Genomic DNA, 17,361 nt, shown 5'->3' on the forward strand with positions numbered 1-17,361 from the left:
CCCTGCTTCAAACAGAACAGCTCTCCATTATTGCTTGTTGTGTGGCTTCATAGGCGTCAGTTACAAGGAGATGAAACACACCACACATGCCACTGGGCAGCAGAAAAGAACAGAGAAGAGCAGAATACGAACAGAATTAGCTGATTTCAGGGTTTTCCCTCTTTGTATTTTCTGGCCCCTTTTACTAAAGCACTCACTCTATTGAGAGGGTAATTGGTGTAATATACAAACACACCATTTCACTTACGTAACATACTAGTTTTCTGTTGTATTCACAGATTATGCAACCATCACAACCACAGAAAGAAGTGTTATGCTCACTAACGTGCATTCTCCACTTCCCCCAAACTCTTCCTGCTAGGCAGCTTCTGGCTTCTTTTCTATATGTCCGTCCCTTTTGGGTATTTCATGTTAGTGAAGTCACACACTTGTGAACCTCTACATCTTGCTTTGTCTACTAACAGAATCATTTCAAAGTCAGCCATGATGTACGTGTACCAGAACTTCATTTCTACTGCTGATAAACATGCCGTATTTTATCCATCTGTTCACAAGTACCTGGATGTTGGGCTGTTTCTCCTTCTGCTACTGTAAATTGGTTGCTGTGGACACTTGTGTGTGAGTTTTTGTATTTTGGGTTTTTATGTCTCTTGGGTCTGTTCCTCAGAGTGGAATTCCTTGGGATCATGGAAAACATTGAACAATGTAGCTCACTCTTTTCAGTTTGTACCATATGGATACTGGTAACTGGTCTCCTTGATTTCGGCCTTGCCCAGCCTAGCATCCTGCACTTCAACCTACAGATAATAGTTGCCATAGTAAAACATCAGAAATCTTGTTGGTTCTGTTACGTAAGAAAGGAGCTCAAGTTGTTTAATGCGACACCTACCCCTGAGTACAGTCTATGCCCGGGTGGCATTTGTGATTTCTCCTGTAGTTATTTACCAGGTTTGCATATCCTTCAACATTAGATGCTTCATTATTCAAACTAGGGTCCATCCATTTCTCTATGTTATGAATTTTAAATTTTTTTCAAATCTAAAAGCATATATTTAATGCCTCCTACAAAAATTGTATATATGTGCTGATGTGACAAACGTAGCGTGCAAAGTCAAAAGTTTATACTGGAGAACACTAGCAAGCTTTGACATTCACCGTCACATTCCTGGGCACAACATGTCTGTCCTGGTCTTTTCTTATACCACTCCCTCACTTCTCCCATCTCCTGCTTAAACCCATCTTAGTGGTGACCTAATGTGATATCATCCCTTTAGTGTCTGTCACAGAACATGGAGGAGAATGTGTTTGGCTCCACCACTGCCTTGGGACCTGTAGCAGGACTCTAAGGAAGCACAAGAGAAAGGAGCTACCTCTTACATAGGCAGGGAGTATTTTGGAATGTTCTAGACTGTGTCTTTTGAGGACATAGAAGGATGCCTGGTGCATAGCAAGTATTCAGTGACGAGACTCTCATGAGTAGGGAAGACTTTCTTTGTTCTGACACAGAAACCTTCAGGGCAGAGGATTCTTTTGGCTCAGAGTTTGAGAAGCCTTGGTCCACAGCCCTTGGCTTTGTTGGTTCTGGACAGTTGTAAGGCTGAATTATATGGCTACAGGAGCACAGGCTACACAATCATGGTGAGTAGAAAAAAAAAGGAAAAGAAAGAAAGGAAGGAAGGAAGGAAGGAAGGAAGAAAGGAAGGAAAAAATGAAAGAAAGAAAGAAAGAAGAAGGAAGGAAGGAAGGAAGGAAGGAAGGAAGGGAGGAAGGGAGGAAGGGAGGAAGGGAGGAAGGAAATCCAGGACTTGGATAATCTTTAAAGCTGCAACCCAAGTAGGATAATTCCTCTAACTGCCCCACCTCCTAAAGTCCCCATAAATAGTGGCATCAGTGGTGGACAAAGTGTTCATCACAGAAGCTTGCATGACCACATCAGGGATAGAGCTGGGTCTGGAACTTCTTCCTCTCTGTGATCAGTGAAGTTATGGCAGACCCTTAGTAAGAAAGCCCACAGTAGTGGAGGGGCCCAGTAACCAAGCCCATGGCAATCAAGGGTCCCAGTAACCAAGCCCAAGGTAACCAAGAGGTACAATAACCAAGCTCTCATTGACCAAAGGACTCTAATGCAGACAATAGGTATTGGGCACTAGTGAAAGGATGGGGTTGTGGTATAAGAAAGACTATAAGTGGATTAAATGGATATATTAACCTGCTATCACAAGCTTAGTAATATGAAATCACATGGATTTGATATTTACTCTCTCATAGTTCTGAAGGTTAGATGTGTAAAAATCAGTTTCACGGGGATTAAACCATAGGGTCATAGGGTGACTTCTTCAGTAGGCTCTCGGGAGAACATATGGCCTTCTCTTTGCCATCTTCTAGGGGCCTTCTTTTTCCTCAGAACTAGCTCTATAGCGCACTCTTCTCCTCTCCTCCCTCAGCCCTTCTTCTCCTTGCTGATCTTCCTGCCTGGCTTTTTTTGAAGGCTTCCGTGATTCCATGGGACCAACTGGGTTATGATAATTTTTTTATCTCAATATTCAGAACTAATTCTGCAAAACTACTTTCACTTTGTGAAAATAACCCACTCTACAGATACAGAATTGTGTCAGGGGCCACTATACACCCATCCATAAAGAAAAGAAATGGAAATTTGTTGTTTTTCGTAAATTAAAGCAAAAATCTGCTTTTAACCACAATTCCAACTTTTCTGGTGGTTTGCCAGCCCACTGTAGGAGGCATCTAAAAAGGAGGATTTTTTTAAGTCCTTGATGAAAGTCGAAGGAGAGAGTTGGTTTCACGAAATGGACAAAGAGGAGCTGATTGCTCCTTAGACTGGAGTGGGTCTGAAATGCAGGGAAGACCGGGAATTCTGTTTTCCTTTTGCAGACAGCATATTATTTAGCCTTCGTGTTTGTATCCCAGGTGTCTGGGCACCAGTGTTTAAAGTCTTGGTTCTTTAGGAAGCTAGGTTTGGAGTGTGAGGCATGAAAACCTAAGTGAGCGAAGACTTGGAGTCGGTTTTTCATGTTATTCTTTTACCTGTTGTTTCAATTACTGTTTTAAATACCGGCTACACACCCTGCAAAGAACCTGAATGTAGTGCTTAAGGAAAGTGTGTTCTTTCCTCTGCTGACTATTATCCCAGAATGACCAACCCACAATAGCAATGGCCCATCGGTATGAGGAGCCCCTTTTGTTATATTTAACTTTGTTCCAGTCTGTTAGCAGTGTTTCCAGGCAGCAAACAAGAATCTTCACTTGCCTAGTTTGCTTTTAACTTATACCCCAATTGTGCTCGTGAAAAGCTTCAGGCAACTTATAGTCCGTGACATGTATACAATACGCCTGTTAATGTGGGGAATGGAGAACACAGCGGGGACCTAGACAGCCAACAGGACACGCTATCTCTCCCCAGGGAGTTGCCAGGAGTGAGGATTAAACACAGCAATGTCCTTCTAGGGGGCCAAAGCAAAAAGGGCACAGAACTCTTTATGAAGCCATCATCCACTAAGAGGAAACAGCCTTTCTGAAGTCATAAAGCTTTTCTAGGTTTGGGGTTTTCGAGGAATTTTGCTAGGCAAGGAATGAGGACTCTGGGAAGAGCCTCACCCTTTGTGGCAGATGCTGTGTTGGGAGAGAACCATGAGGATTTGAAGGCTGGCCTGGACACAGAGACAGAGCCGTTGGGCACTGCCTTGCTCCTGCACAGCCCAGCTTCAGGACCCACAGATTTTATTATAGCACTTCTGCTATGCCTGAATGCTGATTGCTTTGTATTGGTGGTGGTTGCTGCTCTGCTCGGGAAGTGGCAGGAGGACAAAGAGGAATAAAATGCCTACTACACTACACCGCATGTTCTCTGGGCATTCCTTCCTATTAGGTCCTAGACCATGCCTGAGCCAGGCAAGGTTGGTCTAAGTCTTCATTGCCATACGTATCTGCAGGAGGCAAGTCTTTCTGTTAGATGGGATATGAATGAGCCAAACCAGAAACTGAGAACTTCCCTAACAACCCAGGGCCGCCCAGGCTTCCGTCTCCTGGAGGATGTTTTATCAAGGGTGTTACCATGTGCTTTGTGTCCTTCTCACAGTTTATCCTGGTTTCCAGAAGACATTAGAATATGAATGCATGGATTGAGTAGCACAGAACAGTAGGTGCAAGTACGTACAAAAGTTACCACGGGAACCAGCCTTTTTGTGTGCACTTTCTCATAAAGAGGTTTCTGATAAGTACTTTGAATTCTTACTTTTAAGTAAAACTTAATGTCATGAAGTGTCAAGGACTTTTAAAATATCATTGTATTGGTCTGGTCCTGGGTATATTCCTTCTCAAAGGTAAGTCATCCCTGAATATATGGACTAAGAATAAGCTTTAACTTCTGTGGGAGTTCCCTGGGACACCTGCGTCTTCGAGTCTTTCTTTATTCTTCCTTCTCCAAGGGTGAATCACACCTTTCTGTGGGATTTGCAGGGGGAGTTCAGACTGAGCTAAGAGCTGTTTGATATTTGATCTGTGTCTAGGAAATGCTCTTGGTGTGCCTCTCTAGGCTCGTTTTCCTGCTACGATGGGACATGATACAGATACCTAACATAGATCTCTATGGCTAATCACGTTCAGGAACATCTTAAAAGTTTTACCAAAAATTTAAGAACTCTTAGGAGGCTGGACAGATGGCTTGGTAGTCAACATCACATGCTTTTTTTTTTTTTTTCAGGGGACCCTACTTGTATTCCCAGTACCCACATCAGGTCGCTCACAACCACTGTGACTGCAGCTCCAGGGAATCCAACATTTATTTTCTTTTGCCCTCCATGGGCACCTGCACACATACTCGTAAATAAAAATACCCTTAAAAAAGAATTTCTAGCAAGAAATTACCCTGGAGATTTTAAAGGGGTGAGCTGTAGCTACTAGAATGGGAAAGCTGAGGTGGAAATGACACTGCTCTTAAACATGATGGCCTGAGCTGAGATACCTAGCACTTATTTACATAAGCACTTATTTACATAACGCTGGGAGTGGAAGTATGCACTTGTAATCTCAGAGTGGAGAGGTGGAGATCGAAGGTCCTTAGGACTTTCTGACTAGCCAGTCTAGGCAGTGGGTGAGCTCCGGGTTCAACGGGAGGCGCTGTCTGAAAACTATAGTGGCGAGTGATAAAGACACCCAGTGTAGACCTCTGTGGATGCAGTCACACATATATACTATATACACACAACACATGCCTGTCTATACACACAGAATAAATGAAGTGAATGGGAATTCAAGCTGGTAGAACAGGAACATTATCTTTCAGAATTATTTCTTATTCTAAAGCACTTCAAGTTTCAGCCTTATTGTTTTTTTTTTATTATTAGTCCAGATTCAAAATAAAAAGTAGAAATAAAATGTGAGAATGTAGAAATACACATTCAGCATGAGACATGGGAAGAGGGAGTGTGTGTGTGTGTGTGTGTGTGTGTGTGTGTGTGTGTGTGTGTTTGTGGTGTGTACTCCTGCCTGCCTGTCTGTCTACTGAGGGAAAACCTCTGGACCTTTTCCAGATCAGAATGTCAGGTCTTCTGATTGAGGTGTGGTCGTCTGTGTTTCTGTAGAACCAGCTCCTATTTTCTCAGCTGACATCTGGTGATGGATATGATGAACTTCATCTTGTCTCTGATTTGGATTGACAGTGGCTGCCCAGAGTACAGGTTACAAACCTAGAGAGAGTGCCTCAATCCCTTAATGATGGCTGTGGTGGGTTAGTGCTGGTAGTTCTCGCCACGTGTTTGCTCTCCTCAATCCAGTGTGTTAAATCACACGACTACTGATCATTAGAGCCAAAATAACCATATATACACAAGAATATTTAAAACATAAATGTCTCATGTATCCACAGCAGAATATAACTTTATTTGGATAGGGTACAGAGTGTTTTGGGGGTGCTATTAGTTCTGAGCAGCACATAGGTATTGACATACTTCTGTTCAGAGAAGATATTTTATTATATAACAGCACCTTGGGCATGTGGAATCTATTTCTTCCATGTTTGCGGCCTGACTATGATCCTGTTTGGTGAGGCATTGTGACCAGATGAAAGGGACAGGCAGCTTAGACTGACAGCTCAGTGCTATGAAGAAGTCCAGGAGTGGCCTGGGTTTGCTTTGGGCAGATGGATGTTAATGAAGGAAAAGTCCTTTAAAGGATGGCACTCCAAGGACCCAAGACAGCACTGATGATTGCCAGAGCTCCATTTGCAGCTCTTCCAGAGCTGGAGTGCAGAATGCTGGGCTGGTCTGCCTTGCTGGCACCCTTCCTGGACTGGGTGAAGAAGGGCTGGTCAGGCAGGTTTTTCAGAAAGTACAGCTGTCACTGAAGAAACCCAGGCTGCCCTGGGTTTCACTGTGTCTTTGACATGACCATAGCAGCTTGTGCTGGGAGTCTGATTCTTCAAGGATGGAGAGACCTACATCTAATTTGCAAATATAGTTGTGGCCATAACTACATCTGGGTAGTTCTGAAAGCCCGACTTGTCCACAGCCAATAAATCTGTGCTAACTTCATCTACTAGTGAGGAAAACAAGAAAGACGACTTTCTATATTTGCTTAGCACATTCTTGATAAACTAACAATAAAGCAAAAAAGAAAATATCACCTTTATACTAATGTTCAATTTGAAGCAACAAATTATATTTATTCCCTATTTACTTATCAAACACTGAGTGTCTCCAAAGTTCAAGTGCCTATAGGCAGGTCCTGTGTATATAACAGTGAATGTCTCCTCCCTGAGTTAAGTAATACAGAAGCAAATACAAATTATAAAATGTTTAGTTGTGGTTATAATAGGAAGCGTGAAGAATTGTGAAGACTGTCTAGTAAACTCATAAAGCAAGGAGCATAACTTAACCCATCAGAGTTGGGAAAGAATTCGTGTAGCATGTAATGTAATCTGAACCATAAGTAGGGGTTCACTGGGCAAAGGGGAGAACTTCAGGGGACAAAGTGGGGGAGGGGCAGGGAAACCTGACACTGTGGACCAGTGCTCCTGCTTTCTAGTCCAGGATGGTTGTTGTAAAAATATAAAAAAATAAAAAAAAAGTATTGTTGTCTTTTACCTCGCTAGGTCCGGCACTTCAGTGCCCCAGGATATCTGCTAGATATCTTGGTGGAAACACATCCCAACACCTCGGCGGCCCAGTGTCTCCTGCCACCGCACACTTTGCTACATTTAAACCGTCACATAAAAGAACACACAACACAATAATCTTTGACCCAATTGGTAAGATATAATTGTGCATCTAAACATACAACGCCTGGTACCATCCATCCCTTAGGAACATTAATAACAACCTGTAAATACACAGTGCAGAATCTTAACGTCAGCCTCCATCGTCCTACCACGGCTTCTCTCTCTATCTCTCTCTCCCTCCCCTCCTTTCTCTTCGTTCATGTCTCCTCCTCTTCCTTCAAACTTTTCTCCCGCTCATCCTTCCTTCTCATCCAATGACAGGCCTCCTTCTATCTTGTCCCTGCCTCACCTGTGACATCATCCCACACAGGACTAGCTGCCACTGTTGGCTACACTCCTCTCATGACCTTTCCTGGAGGCTGAGCCTAGCATGGTGCTGTCTTCTCATACTACTATACCATGACTTACGTCTTCTGGAAAGGCCTTTGCAGTCTGATGATTGCATAACACTCCTAGTCCACAGCTGTCCTTGGACACTGACAATGCTTTTTAGTCCCAGCTGTTGTTGCTTCCTGGATGTGTGTGTTGAGGCCTGGCCGGGACTGTCAGGTAGGCAAGATGAGCTTTCACAGGAGGGCAGAGGCAGCAGATTTACTGATTTCACCACAGGCTGTGTGGAAGCAGAAGGCCTTTGTGTCTGGGTTCAAACTAAAGCTCAGGTGCTTAGAATTCTTACTTGTGCTCTACCGTCTCGGTTTTCTCATCTCTAGAATGGGTAACTGTTATAAAACAGACACGAGGGCTGAATGACACTGAGACCACTTGGGAGGCATGAAACACTGGCCTTGCTCAGGACTCACAAAGGGTTTGTTCCTTTGTACCCACCGAAACCTGCTGCCCCGTGCTTGACACTAGAGGATATTCTGAAAAGCAAATCTTAGGTCTGTGCTGTGTGTTAATCTCCTCTGTAGATGGCTGGCCTCACTGTGCAGTCTTTCCAAGGGCTGTTGTCTTCTGTGACATCTTAATTAACAGTTTTCTGTTTTAGAACATTGGATATGAGCACTGTATGTATACCACTCCCCAACCCCACTCCCCATCCCAAACTCCTCATGTTGCCTCTGCTCTGAACCATTTATGGTCTCTTCTTTAATTATACGTATGCACATAAGTATACACATCTATATTTAGAGTTGCTCACAACTACATGTGTCTAGGATTAACTATTTGGGATTGGGCATCTTCCTATGTGGCTGTATATCACTGGAGGAAACTTGGCAGCCATTGGCCATCTTTAGCTCATATAGGGATGGGACCATGAGCTTTTCCTGTTGACATTGGTGTGTTATCTGGCGTTGTTAGGATTCTGGCATTGTTCAGGAAGCCACATTGCTGAGATTTTATGAGTGTATTTTCCCTATCCTCCCTAGGGATACTACTTAACAACAGGCACCCTGGGACTTAGATCTTATTGTGGTCTTTCTGGCTCCTCTTCCTCGATTGTCCCCAAGCCTTGGGTGTAGTAGTTGCATTGCTGGATGTATTATTTGGGGTTAGGTGTCAAAAAAATCATCATTTCTCTGCATTTTGACCAGTTCTAGATTTCTGCAATAGTCTCTATTGTAAGAAGAAGCTTCTTTGATGAGGGGTGAAAGCTACACTTGTCTGGAGGTATAAGTATTTAGAATACAGTAAGAAATAATATTGGATTAGGAAACTGGTAGTTACGTTTTCCTCTCAGCTCTATGACCTCTCCAGCCACAGGGAGCTGCCAAGGTTTACAGTACCAGGCATGAATCACCTCCTATTGAACAGGCCTTGGACTTGAACAAGTTCAAGATACAAGTGGCGCTATTACACCATGGGGGCCTACCCACTGCTCCTTCCCGTGGCAGCTTGTAGAGGACTTTCAAAAAGCTAGTCCCTATTAATGTCAGTTATAGCTTGATTCCTCCAAGTTCTGTGTCCGGTGCGTGTGGTCTCTTCAGCAGTAGGGTCTTACTACAAGATGTGGAAGGCAACCAGAAGCAGTGGCGCTAGCCCATGTTGTTTGGGGCAGAGTCATGTATTCTTAACCAATAACAAGAACGATGTGGAGTTTCTTCACACCTGGCACTAGGGCTTTTATTTGATAGTGCATGACTCTATCACCCTATGTTATACAACTACACACACACACACACACACACACACACACACACACACACGCATGCACGCTTATACACACACTATTCACATACTTTTTTTTTTTTTCCGGAGCTGGGGACCGAACCCAGGGCCTTGCGCTTGCTAGGCAAGCGTTCTACCACTGAGCTAAATCCCCAACCCCTATTCACATACTTTTTAAATTAAGCACATAGGACAATATGTAGCCCTGTAGCTTTTTCAAACATCCTTAGTGTTACCTCCTTTTCCCTGTGGTACCTTTCTCCCTCCCTCCCAAATCAAAGCCCTCTATTTTCCTATCACCCCATTCATGCTCATAGGGCCTGCCCTTTCTAGAGCTGCTTCTCTCCCTATCCCTCAGCCCCCACCACAGTCCCTTTGTTATTTCCTGAGTTCTTTGAATATTTCAGGTTATATGCTCAAATATAAAGATTTACAGTTAGGATCCACAAATAAGACAGGGTCTGTGGTGTCTGTCTTTCTGGGTTTGGCTTATCTCACTCAGTATAATAATTTTCAGTTTCATCCATTTGCCTGCCAGGTTCATGAGGTCCATAAGAAGCCTAATGGTCAGTAACGGGCTGCACTCCACTGCTGCATCACCTTCATAGTTCTATTCTACCTATTCTACATGGACAAAGGGGGCTAACCTAAGTGCAGGCATCAGGCATCCAGGAAACAGATACCTTACTCCTGAATTTGTATTCTCCTTGGACATATAGTTCCACACCTAAGACTACAGCCATTTTTAGATTCATGAAGTTCATTCCCAGACAGAAAAGATGGAACCCCTGTGCTTCTGGGAAATGTCGAAGGACAGTTTATGCATCTCGCATCACGAGTATGTTCTTCTTCGAACAAATGCTTCAGTTGAGTTCTTCGGAATTCCTACCCGAGCTTGGGTCTCTGGTGATCTGACTGGCAAAGGAACTTGCTTGAAAAGGCAGTAGCAGTCACAGAACGCACTGGAGGAGTCTGGTAGAATGAAGTGCTCTGGTGATAGTGTGCTAACGGCCACATGGGCGAGTGTGCAAGGGTTTGGTTAGGGAGGTGATCCAAGGAGACCTCTGTAGCACCTTGAGGCCTTTCCTGATGTACACAGACAGAGCAGTTAGTGTTGGTGGTGGGGGTGGCAGTTGTACACCTCGGTTGTTGTGAACAGTCTGACTGTTGGTGCTTATACAGAGGGAAGAATTTGGTATTGTTACAGAGGGAAGAGACTTCTCAGAACCGAAGTCCAAATTTCCATTTCAGTGTTATCTGCCAGATTGCTTCTTAAACGTGGTCCAGTTTCGTTCAGAACGTCAGAGCTTCCCTTTGGCTGCACATTTGCTATAAATCACCAGTCTTCTTGATACTGAGATGTCATCTTCAGAAATATATTGGTCTTGCAGCTCAGCTTGGTTAACAAAGAATGCAAAATTTCCAAATAGCCAACAGATAAAGCATTAAATTACACCCTTATCATGCTAATAAAGGGTCTACAGGTTTGTGTTGTATTAAAGTAAGTTTCATGGACAGATATCTCACTAGTACCTTGTTTTCGATCCTGTATTTTGGCAAACTTTGTGAAGTAATAAATGTGTTTTTTTCATTAGGAAAAGCAAAGTTATTGTTTTGCTTGTGTAATTGCATTATTTAGTCTGTTAACAATTGCTAAAGGCAAAAGGCTATAAAGGATAGTAACCTGTTAGATATTTATACTTTGGATATACATGGCGTGATTACTTACAGTAGCTTCTTGGAATATTTTATTAAAACTTCCATTAAAACAGTTGGATTTGAATCAGTTATAAATGCTTGCAGTCATGTGAAATCCAGCTGAAAATGAACCAGTCCTAACCCTGCTGTGCCTAGCATTCCAGGGCCTCTGAATTCTCACAGATGTGTGTTTTCAGTTGTCCCTTAGACATCACCCAGGCAGGATGGATGGCTTCCTCACTGCGGCTCCTCCTCCCTCCTAAAGCCCCTGTCTCCAGTCAGGATTTAATGACCCACCTGCTCTGCTCGTGGGACTATTTCTCAGAAACCCTAGCATCTTCCTTGAGTTTCCCAATTCTAGTCATTTTACCTCCAATTTGTTGCCCAAATTGTTCCTCTCTGCATGGTCTCGAGTTCACTTTCCTGCCTGCTGGCTGTCTGTCTTTCCGCTTCTCTCTGTCCCACTTCTGTCCAAAGTTGATGACTTACTGGCTTCTGTGGTGTACTGATTCTTGGGGTCACACAGCCAAACCTTTGTAGTCCAGCCCTCATCTGCTCTGCAGCTTTCTCTGTCTGACTACTTATTCTGTGGTTTGCACTTAGCCTCATAAACTCCTGAACAAGAAACTCTAGCACATGGCTCTCTGTCCTCTCCTCTCATTTACCATCTTATATTCATGGACAACTGACCCAACTCATGGTCTCCTCACCACACATACCATTTAGTTAGTCACCTTACCTTTGGAGTTGTTTACTGGTTCTCAGTTATCATTACCTCTGTCCTACTACAATGTTGGGGTTCCTTCCAGCCTAGTCGTTTTTCTTATTGGCTGGTTTGCTAGAGCAGCCCACAGAGTGCTGGAAAACATCTTTAGTATTATCCTTAAGAAGGAAGACATTTCAGGGAAGGACAAATGAAGAGCTCCATAGTACAAGGGGTGGGGCATGTGACACAGGGCCTCTGTGCCCTCTCCAGGCTTGCTTCCCAGCATTTCAGCATGTTCAACCCGCTCTGAAGCTCATTGTTTAAAGGTCTTTGTAAAGGTGTCATTGTAGAGATATACCAGACTATAGACCCTTGCTAAATCAACCTGAAATCTGCTGTCATTTCTCCTTGAAGGACAAAAGCTTGGCTTTTCTGTCTACCAGCCTGCATTCTTCACCTACGTAGGCTCCCTAGCCTCCAAGTGCCTACTCACTGTGGAAGACATAGTATTGGTATGGAGATCCCAAGGATTTAAAAATCTGTGTTAAAAAAAAAACAGACAAACTGGGAATGAAAACCAAGTCTATATTACTATTATTATTTTTTATTCTGCCACAACTCTGCTTCATTGTAATTGTCCCATAATTCCCATCAGTTACTACCAGAGGGGAAAGATGGTTCTTTTTACTCAACTTTCCTTTAGGGAGTTAATGTTCCCCGGCATCTTTTGTACCCATTCTTGGTAGTACATGATCATGTCTTGGTAGACACACTCTTATTACTGAACTCCAGTCTCCCTGTTCATACACACAAAGAGTCGAAAGTGGAGATTCAGACACATGGTTGTATGAGAGTGTTCGGTCATGGGAGCCGAAAGAGCCATCAGAAATGGTTGTATAACCAGTGGTTGTGTTCCTGTGTAAGGCAATGTTAAATTACTGTTCATCTGTCTCATTAACAAGGTCTGACTACTCTGAATTGCAATCTAAAGAAATTGTGAGCGTACTAAATACTGTGCATATTAATATGTTTGAAATAATGTTTATATTTTGGGAGGGCATGTGAGATTGGGTTCTTCACAGGCCCCTTGTGTCAGCAGTCACAGATGCTTTGTGTGCTCACATTTCTTCCCTTCTGTGTGGAGACGGGGCCTCACTATGTTTCAGAGGCTGGCCTAGAACCTTCTGTGCAACCCAGGTTACATGCACACTCTTGATTTTCCTGCCTCTGCCTGCCCAGTCCTGGGATTACAAACATGCCTGGTCTGATTTCTCCTATACACGGCCAGCCAGTCTGTAAGCATGACCTTTCCTACTCCATCAGGGAGACGTCTTAAGAAGTAGAAAATCTGTTTGTTTTTAAAAAGCCCAAAGACAGAGAAATATCCATGATTATCAATGGTTTAAGATCAACAGTTAAAGCAGTAATGGTATAACACATTTAAATTTGGACAAAATATTCAATGTTTTTTCTTTGTGGGGGTTGATCATTTTGTATTTGCTTTCTAAAAAATTCTAATTATTTTTACACACTCTCTAGTGTTTATTTTTAAGCCATGCGTGGGGAATAGTTGTTATCTATTAAAATTTATAGAAGACGTCGAAATGTTTTCCCTTTTTATTTTCTAGATTCTTCACGGAGTTGGAAGCAAGACACCAGAATAACATCTTCATAGAGGATATAAGTGACATTGTAGAAAAGCACACAGCCTCCACGTTTGATCCCTATGTGAAATACTGCACCAATGAAGTCTACCAACAGCGAACGCTGCAGAAGTTGTTGTAAGCAGTGTTGAGTGCTCCGGTTTTGATCATCTAACTTCTTTTGATTAGAACTCCTTGATAAGGATCAATCGATCATAGACATGTCTCTTAGTTGACAGTTTCTTCCTTGGTAGAAGTGTAAAAGGGTCACTTTTGGAGTAAGGGCGTAAGTACTGGAAGTCCTACCCAGAGCAATCAGAGAGGGAAAGGAGGTCAAAGGGATACAAACTGGAAGGGAAGAAATCAAAATATCACTATTTGCAGATGATATGCTAGTGTACTTAAGTGACCCAGAATTTCCACCAAAGAACTGCTTAACCTGATAAACCACTTCAGCAAAGTGTCGGGGTATAAAATTAACTCAAACAAATCAGTAGCCTTCCTCTACTCAAAGGATAAGCAGGCCAAGAAAGAAATTAGGGAAATGACACCCTTCATAATAGTCCCAAATAATATAAAATATCTTGGTGTGATTTTAACCAAGCAAGTGAAAGGTCTGTATGACAAGAACTCATATAAACACTTTTTTTCCTGGGCTTAGGTTGAGTTCAATATTTTATGAAATTAATCAGTTTATTTAAATGACTTCTCAAAAATTACTGAAGTGGAAAAATGCAAACGCAATAAATAGGCACTTGAGAAATGGTTCATCGTTTAAATGCAATAGCTGCTCTTCAGAGAATTGGGATTCAACTATTAGTATCTCCTTAGCAGCTAGCGAAGGTCTATAACTCAAGTTCTAGCAGATCTTATGCCACTTCTGTCATTTGCAGGTGCTGCACGCTCAAGCTGTACATACGGCACAGGAAAAACATCTATACATATAAAATAAATGATAAGTAAATAACTTATCTCAGGGCAGTCATCCAAATATGTAAAGGTGCCAGGTCCTGTTAGACACTGCAGACCTACATTCTGTACCTTCCTTCAGTTCTGAAATGTGGCCGCCATCTGAGATTTGAAAGTGCTGACAGTAAAACATGACTTAAAAAAAAATAATAAGACATTCCTGTGTAACTGGATATTCTGACGTTTCACACTTTATTTTTCGTAGCCGTGAACCACATCATCTAATTTTCATGTTTTTTTTTTAAATAAAGCGATCATCACTGCCACTGTCTTACTTCTTGATTCTGAACAGGCCAGTGGCTCGGCAACCCTCCCAGGGGGCATGAGGGCTGTAGATGTGGCCGACCGCCCACAGGAGCCAATGAGGGAAGAGAGATGGGGCTGAGGGTCAGAAAACTTCAATTTAACTTTATTTTGTTTTTCAGTGTGTGGCAAGTTAAGAGTCTTTGTAAACTCCATTCTTGGGGAATCTCCAACTCATCCCCCCTTAAGGTTCTACAAACAGCTCCATGGAGATTCTATATGGAGTATCTGGTAATGGTACATGCCTGTAGACCAGTATCACAGCCATTTTCACCTCAGTAGGAGATGAGGAGAAATAAATACTCTGGTGTATGTGACTGAAAAATTTCCTGGCCAGACAAACCTGTAATCTTAGGACTCAGGGGTCTTACAAGCCAGAGCGAGCCTGGAGAGCAACCCTCTCCAGAAAAACCACACCTCCTCCCACTAAAGCAAAAACAAATAAACAAAACCAAACACACACACACACACACACACACACACACACACACACACACACACACACAAAACCCAACAAAAAAACCCCCAAAAACCAACCAAACACCAAAAACAACAAAAAAATACCCAAAAATTGACCAACCAACCAAAAAACAGTTTTCTTATTAGGAAGAAGAAATTTGGAAGGTCAAAATGACCTTAAGTGACCTTTCTTTCTTGGGTCTGCCCAGGGCCAGAGCAGTAGTATGAAGCATGGTTATTGGTGAAGTGTGTTTGTATTTGATCAAGTTTAGATCTCATTTGTTTATGCCAAGTCATAATTATCATGTTCTCCATTACGATACTATGATCTCTTGTTTACATCCTACTTTTACTATTGCCTAATTTATATGTTTTATTTCATTAATATTCTGTAGGGTGCTGCAGCTTATGTTTAGCATTAAATATGAAAGGCAGAAAGGCCCCCTGTGTTTTCCCCAGTGTTATGATGCATGTTGGTTTATGTGCTTCTGGATCATTGGTAATGTGGAAACTGACTTTAGTATTCACTAATGTGTTTTCATTTGCTTTTAGGCTTGCAAAGGAAATATTTTGAAGATTCTTTCTGCTTTGTCTCCCTGCAGAACAACCAACCCCTCCTTTAAGGAAGTGTTGTCGAGGATTGAGTCCCATGAGGACTGCAGGAACTTACCTATGATCTCTTTTCTCATTCTCCCTATGCAGAGGGTGACACGCCTTCCCCTGCTGATGGATGTAAGGCATGATTTCATGGCTTTGTCCTTTGAGATGTGAGCTGCCATAAATGTGATTAGTTAAATTACCGTTGTTTTGCTTATATTGATGAATACCTCTCTTATAAAATCCCCTAGTGGGGAAGATGTAATTCAGTTGCAAAGTCTGTCTGAGCTGGAGATCGCTGGAGTTTATCTTTAATTTAGACTTCTGTGGTCATTCTGGTGCAACTTGCTTACATTACTCACTGGTTTTTTTTTTTTTTTTTTTTTTGAATGGGAATGATATTGGCCTCTTTGAAGTCAAGAGGCCTCGATTACATTTTTGTCTGAGTCACTAAGTATCAGACCTCGGACAGTCACTTCGGTTTAGATCCTTTCCCTCTTGAATGTTCCAAGATGCTTTGGGCTCCATTTCACATGGATATGTGCTTCCTGTAGTCACTACAGTGCATTGTGTAAAGCGAGCTAAAAATCCCAGCATCCTCTTGGTATTAGGTGATCTTCATAATGGAAGCCAGAGTTTGAATAGTGACAAGACGTGCTGAGGGAAGGGAGAAGATACCATCTGTCCTGTGATAGGACTTGCTTCGCCAGTAGGCAAAGTGTCTTCTGATCTAATTAGGACAGATTGTCACAGATGTACTTTTAAATTGGGTCATTATGTTGGCATGATATCAGCTTTCATGTGTTTGCTTTTATAGATCAAAACCTAGCAGGAAAATCTTATCAGTTACACAATTGGGTAAAGTTGTAAAAATATATCTCCTCTTCCATATTCCACAGTAAATGCTGAGATACTCTCAAACGACAGGGGGATTTTGAAGTGCAGCAAAGTGTGTGATGGTTGTCACTTTCCTGCGCTGTCACAGTTAGTTGTGTGACAGCTTTTTCAGTTGTCTCCGGTTTCTAATTCATACGCCTTTCTTTCTGCTCTCACACACCGCAGTACTGTGTGTACGTCCTCCTTGTGGGCCATCGCTTGTAATTTAGGAAAGGATTTCCCGAGTAAACAGTCAGAGTTGGTTACCAGTGGGAGCACATTATGAGAAATGTATAGCTAGCAGTGCCAGGTAGCATCACTGAGCGGATTTCTACGAGTACAACCTCAGCATGGCTACGAGAAATAATCGTGCAAATCTTGTATGTGGTTCATCACTGGCCCAGTGAGTAACTCAAAGTTTTGAAAAATCTGAAAATATTTTAGATCAGTATTTAGGCTATCTAAAGATAGAATGTATTAACAATTAATTACCTAAAATCAAATTTGGATACAATTGGTTAAACAGAATGGTACTCCCATTTCTGACACCCTAGACGGGCACAGTGCTGGGTGTTTACAGTGTGGTTGCATAGAGGGCTCTCTAAGCTTTTGTGTCACAATCCCATTGGAGGTTCTGAGTGAAGCTGTAACCTGTCTCCTCAGATAATTAATGCATACAACACAATTTTATCTAAAATTTTATTATATCATTCCCAGTGAGTGACGTCTGCCCTCATGGAAATAACCCAATATTTCTCATAGTAGTT

The 17,361-nt window shown here is 42.4% G+C and overlaps 1 protein-coding gene across 1 annotated transcript in view; it reads left to right on the forward strand.

Annotated features, from left to right (window-relative positions):
• The window catches only part of Arhgef26 (Rho guanine nucleotide exchange factor 26), a 111,134-nt gene that overhangs the window by 53,288 nt on the left and 40,485 nt on the right, over window positions 1-17,361 (forward strand). Inside the window, exons 6-7 of the mRNA NM_001427682.1 lie at window positions 13,376-13,528; window positions 15,724-15,853. Of these exons, the coding sequence (NP_001414611.1) occupies window positions 13,376-13,528; window positions 15,724-15,853 (283 nt within the window). The remainder of the gene's footprint in view (window positions 1-13,375; window positions 13,529-15,723; window positions 15,854-17,361) is intronic.

This window comes from Rattus norvegicus, chromosome 2 (genome assembly GCF_036323735.1).
Source record: "Rattus norvegicus strain BN/NHsdMcwi chromosome 2, GRCr8, whole genome shotgun sequence".
Taxonomy (NCBI): Eukaryota; Metazoa; Chordata; class Mammalia; order Rodentia; family Muridae; genus Rattus; species Rattus norvegicus.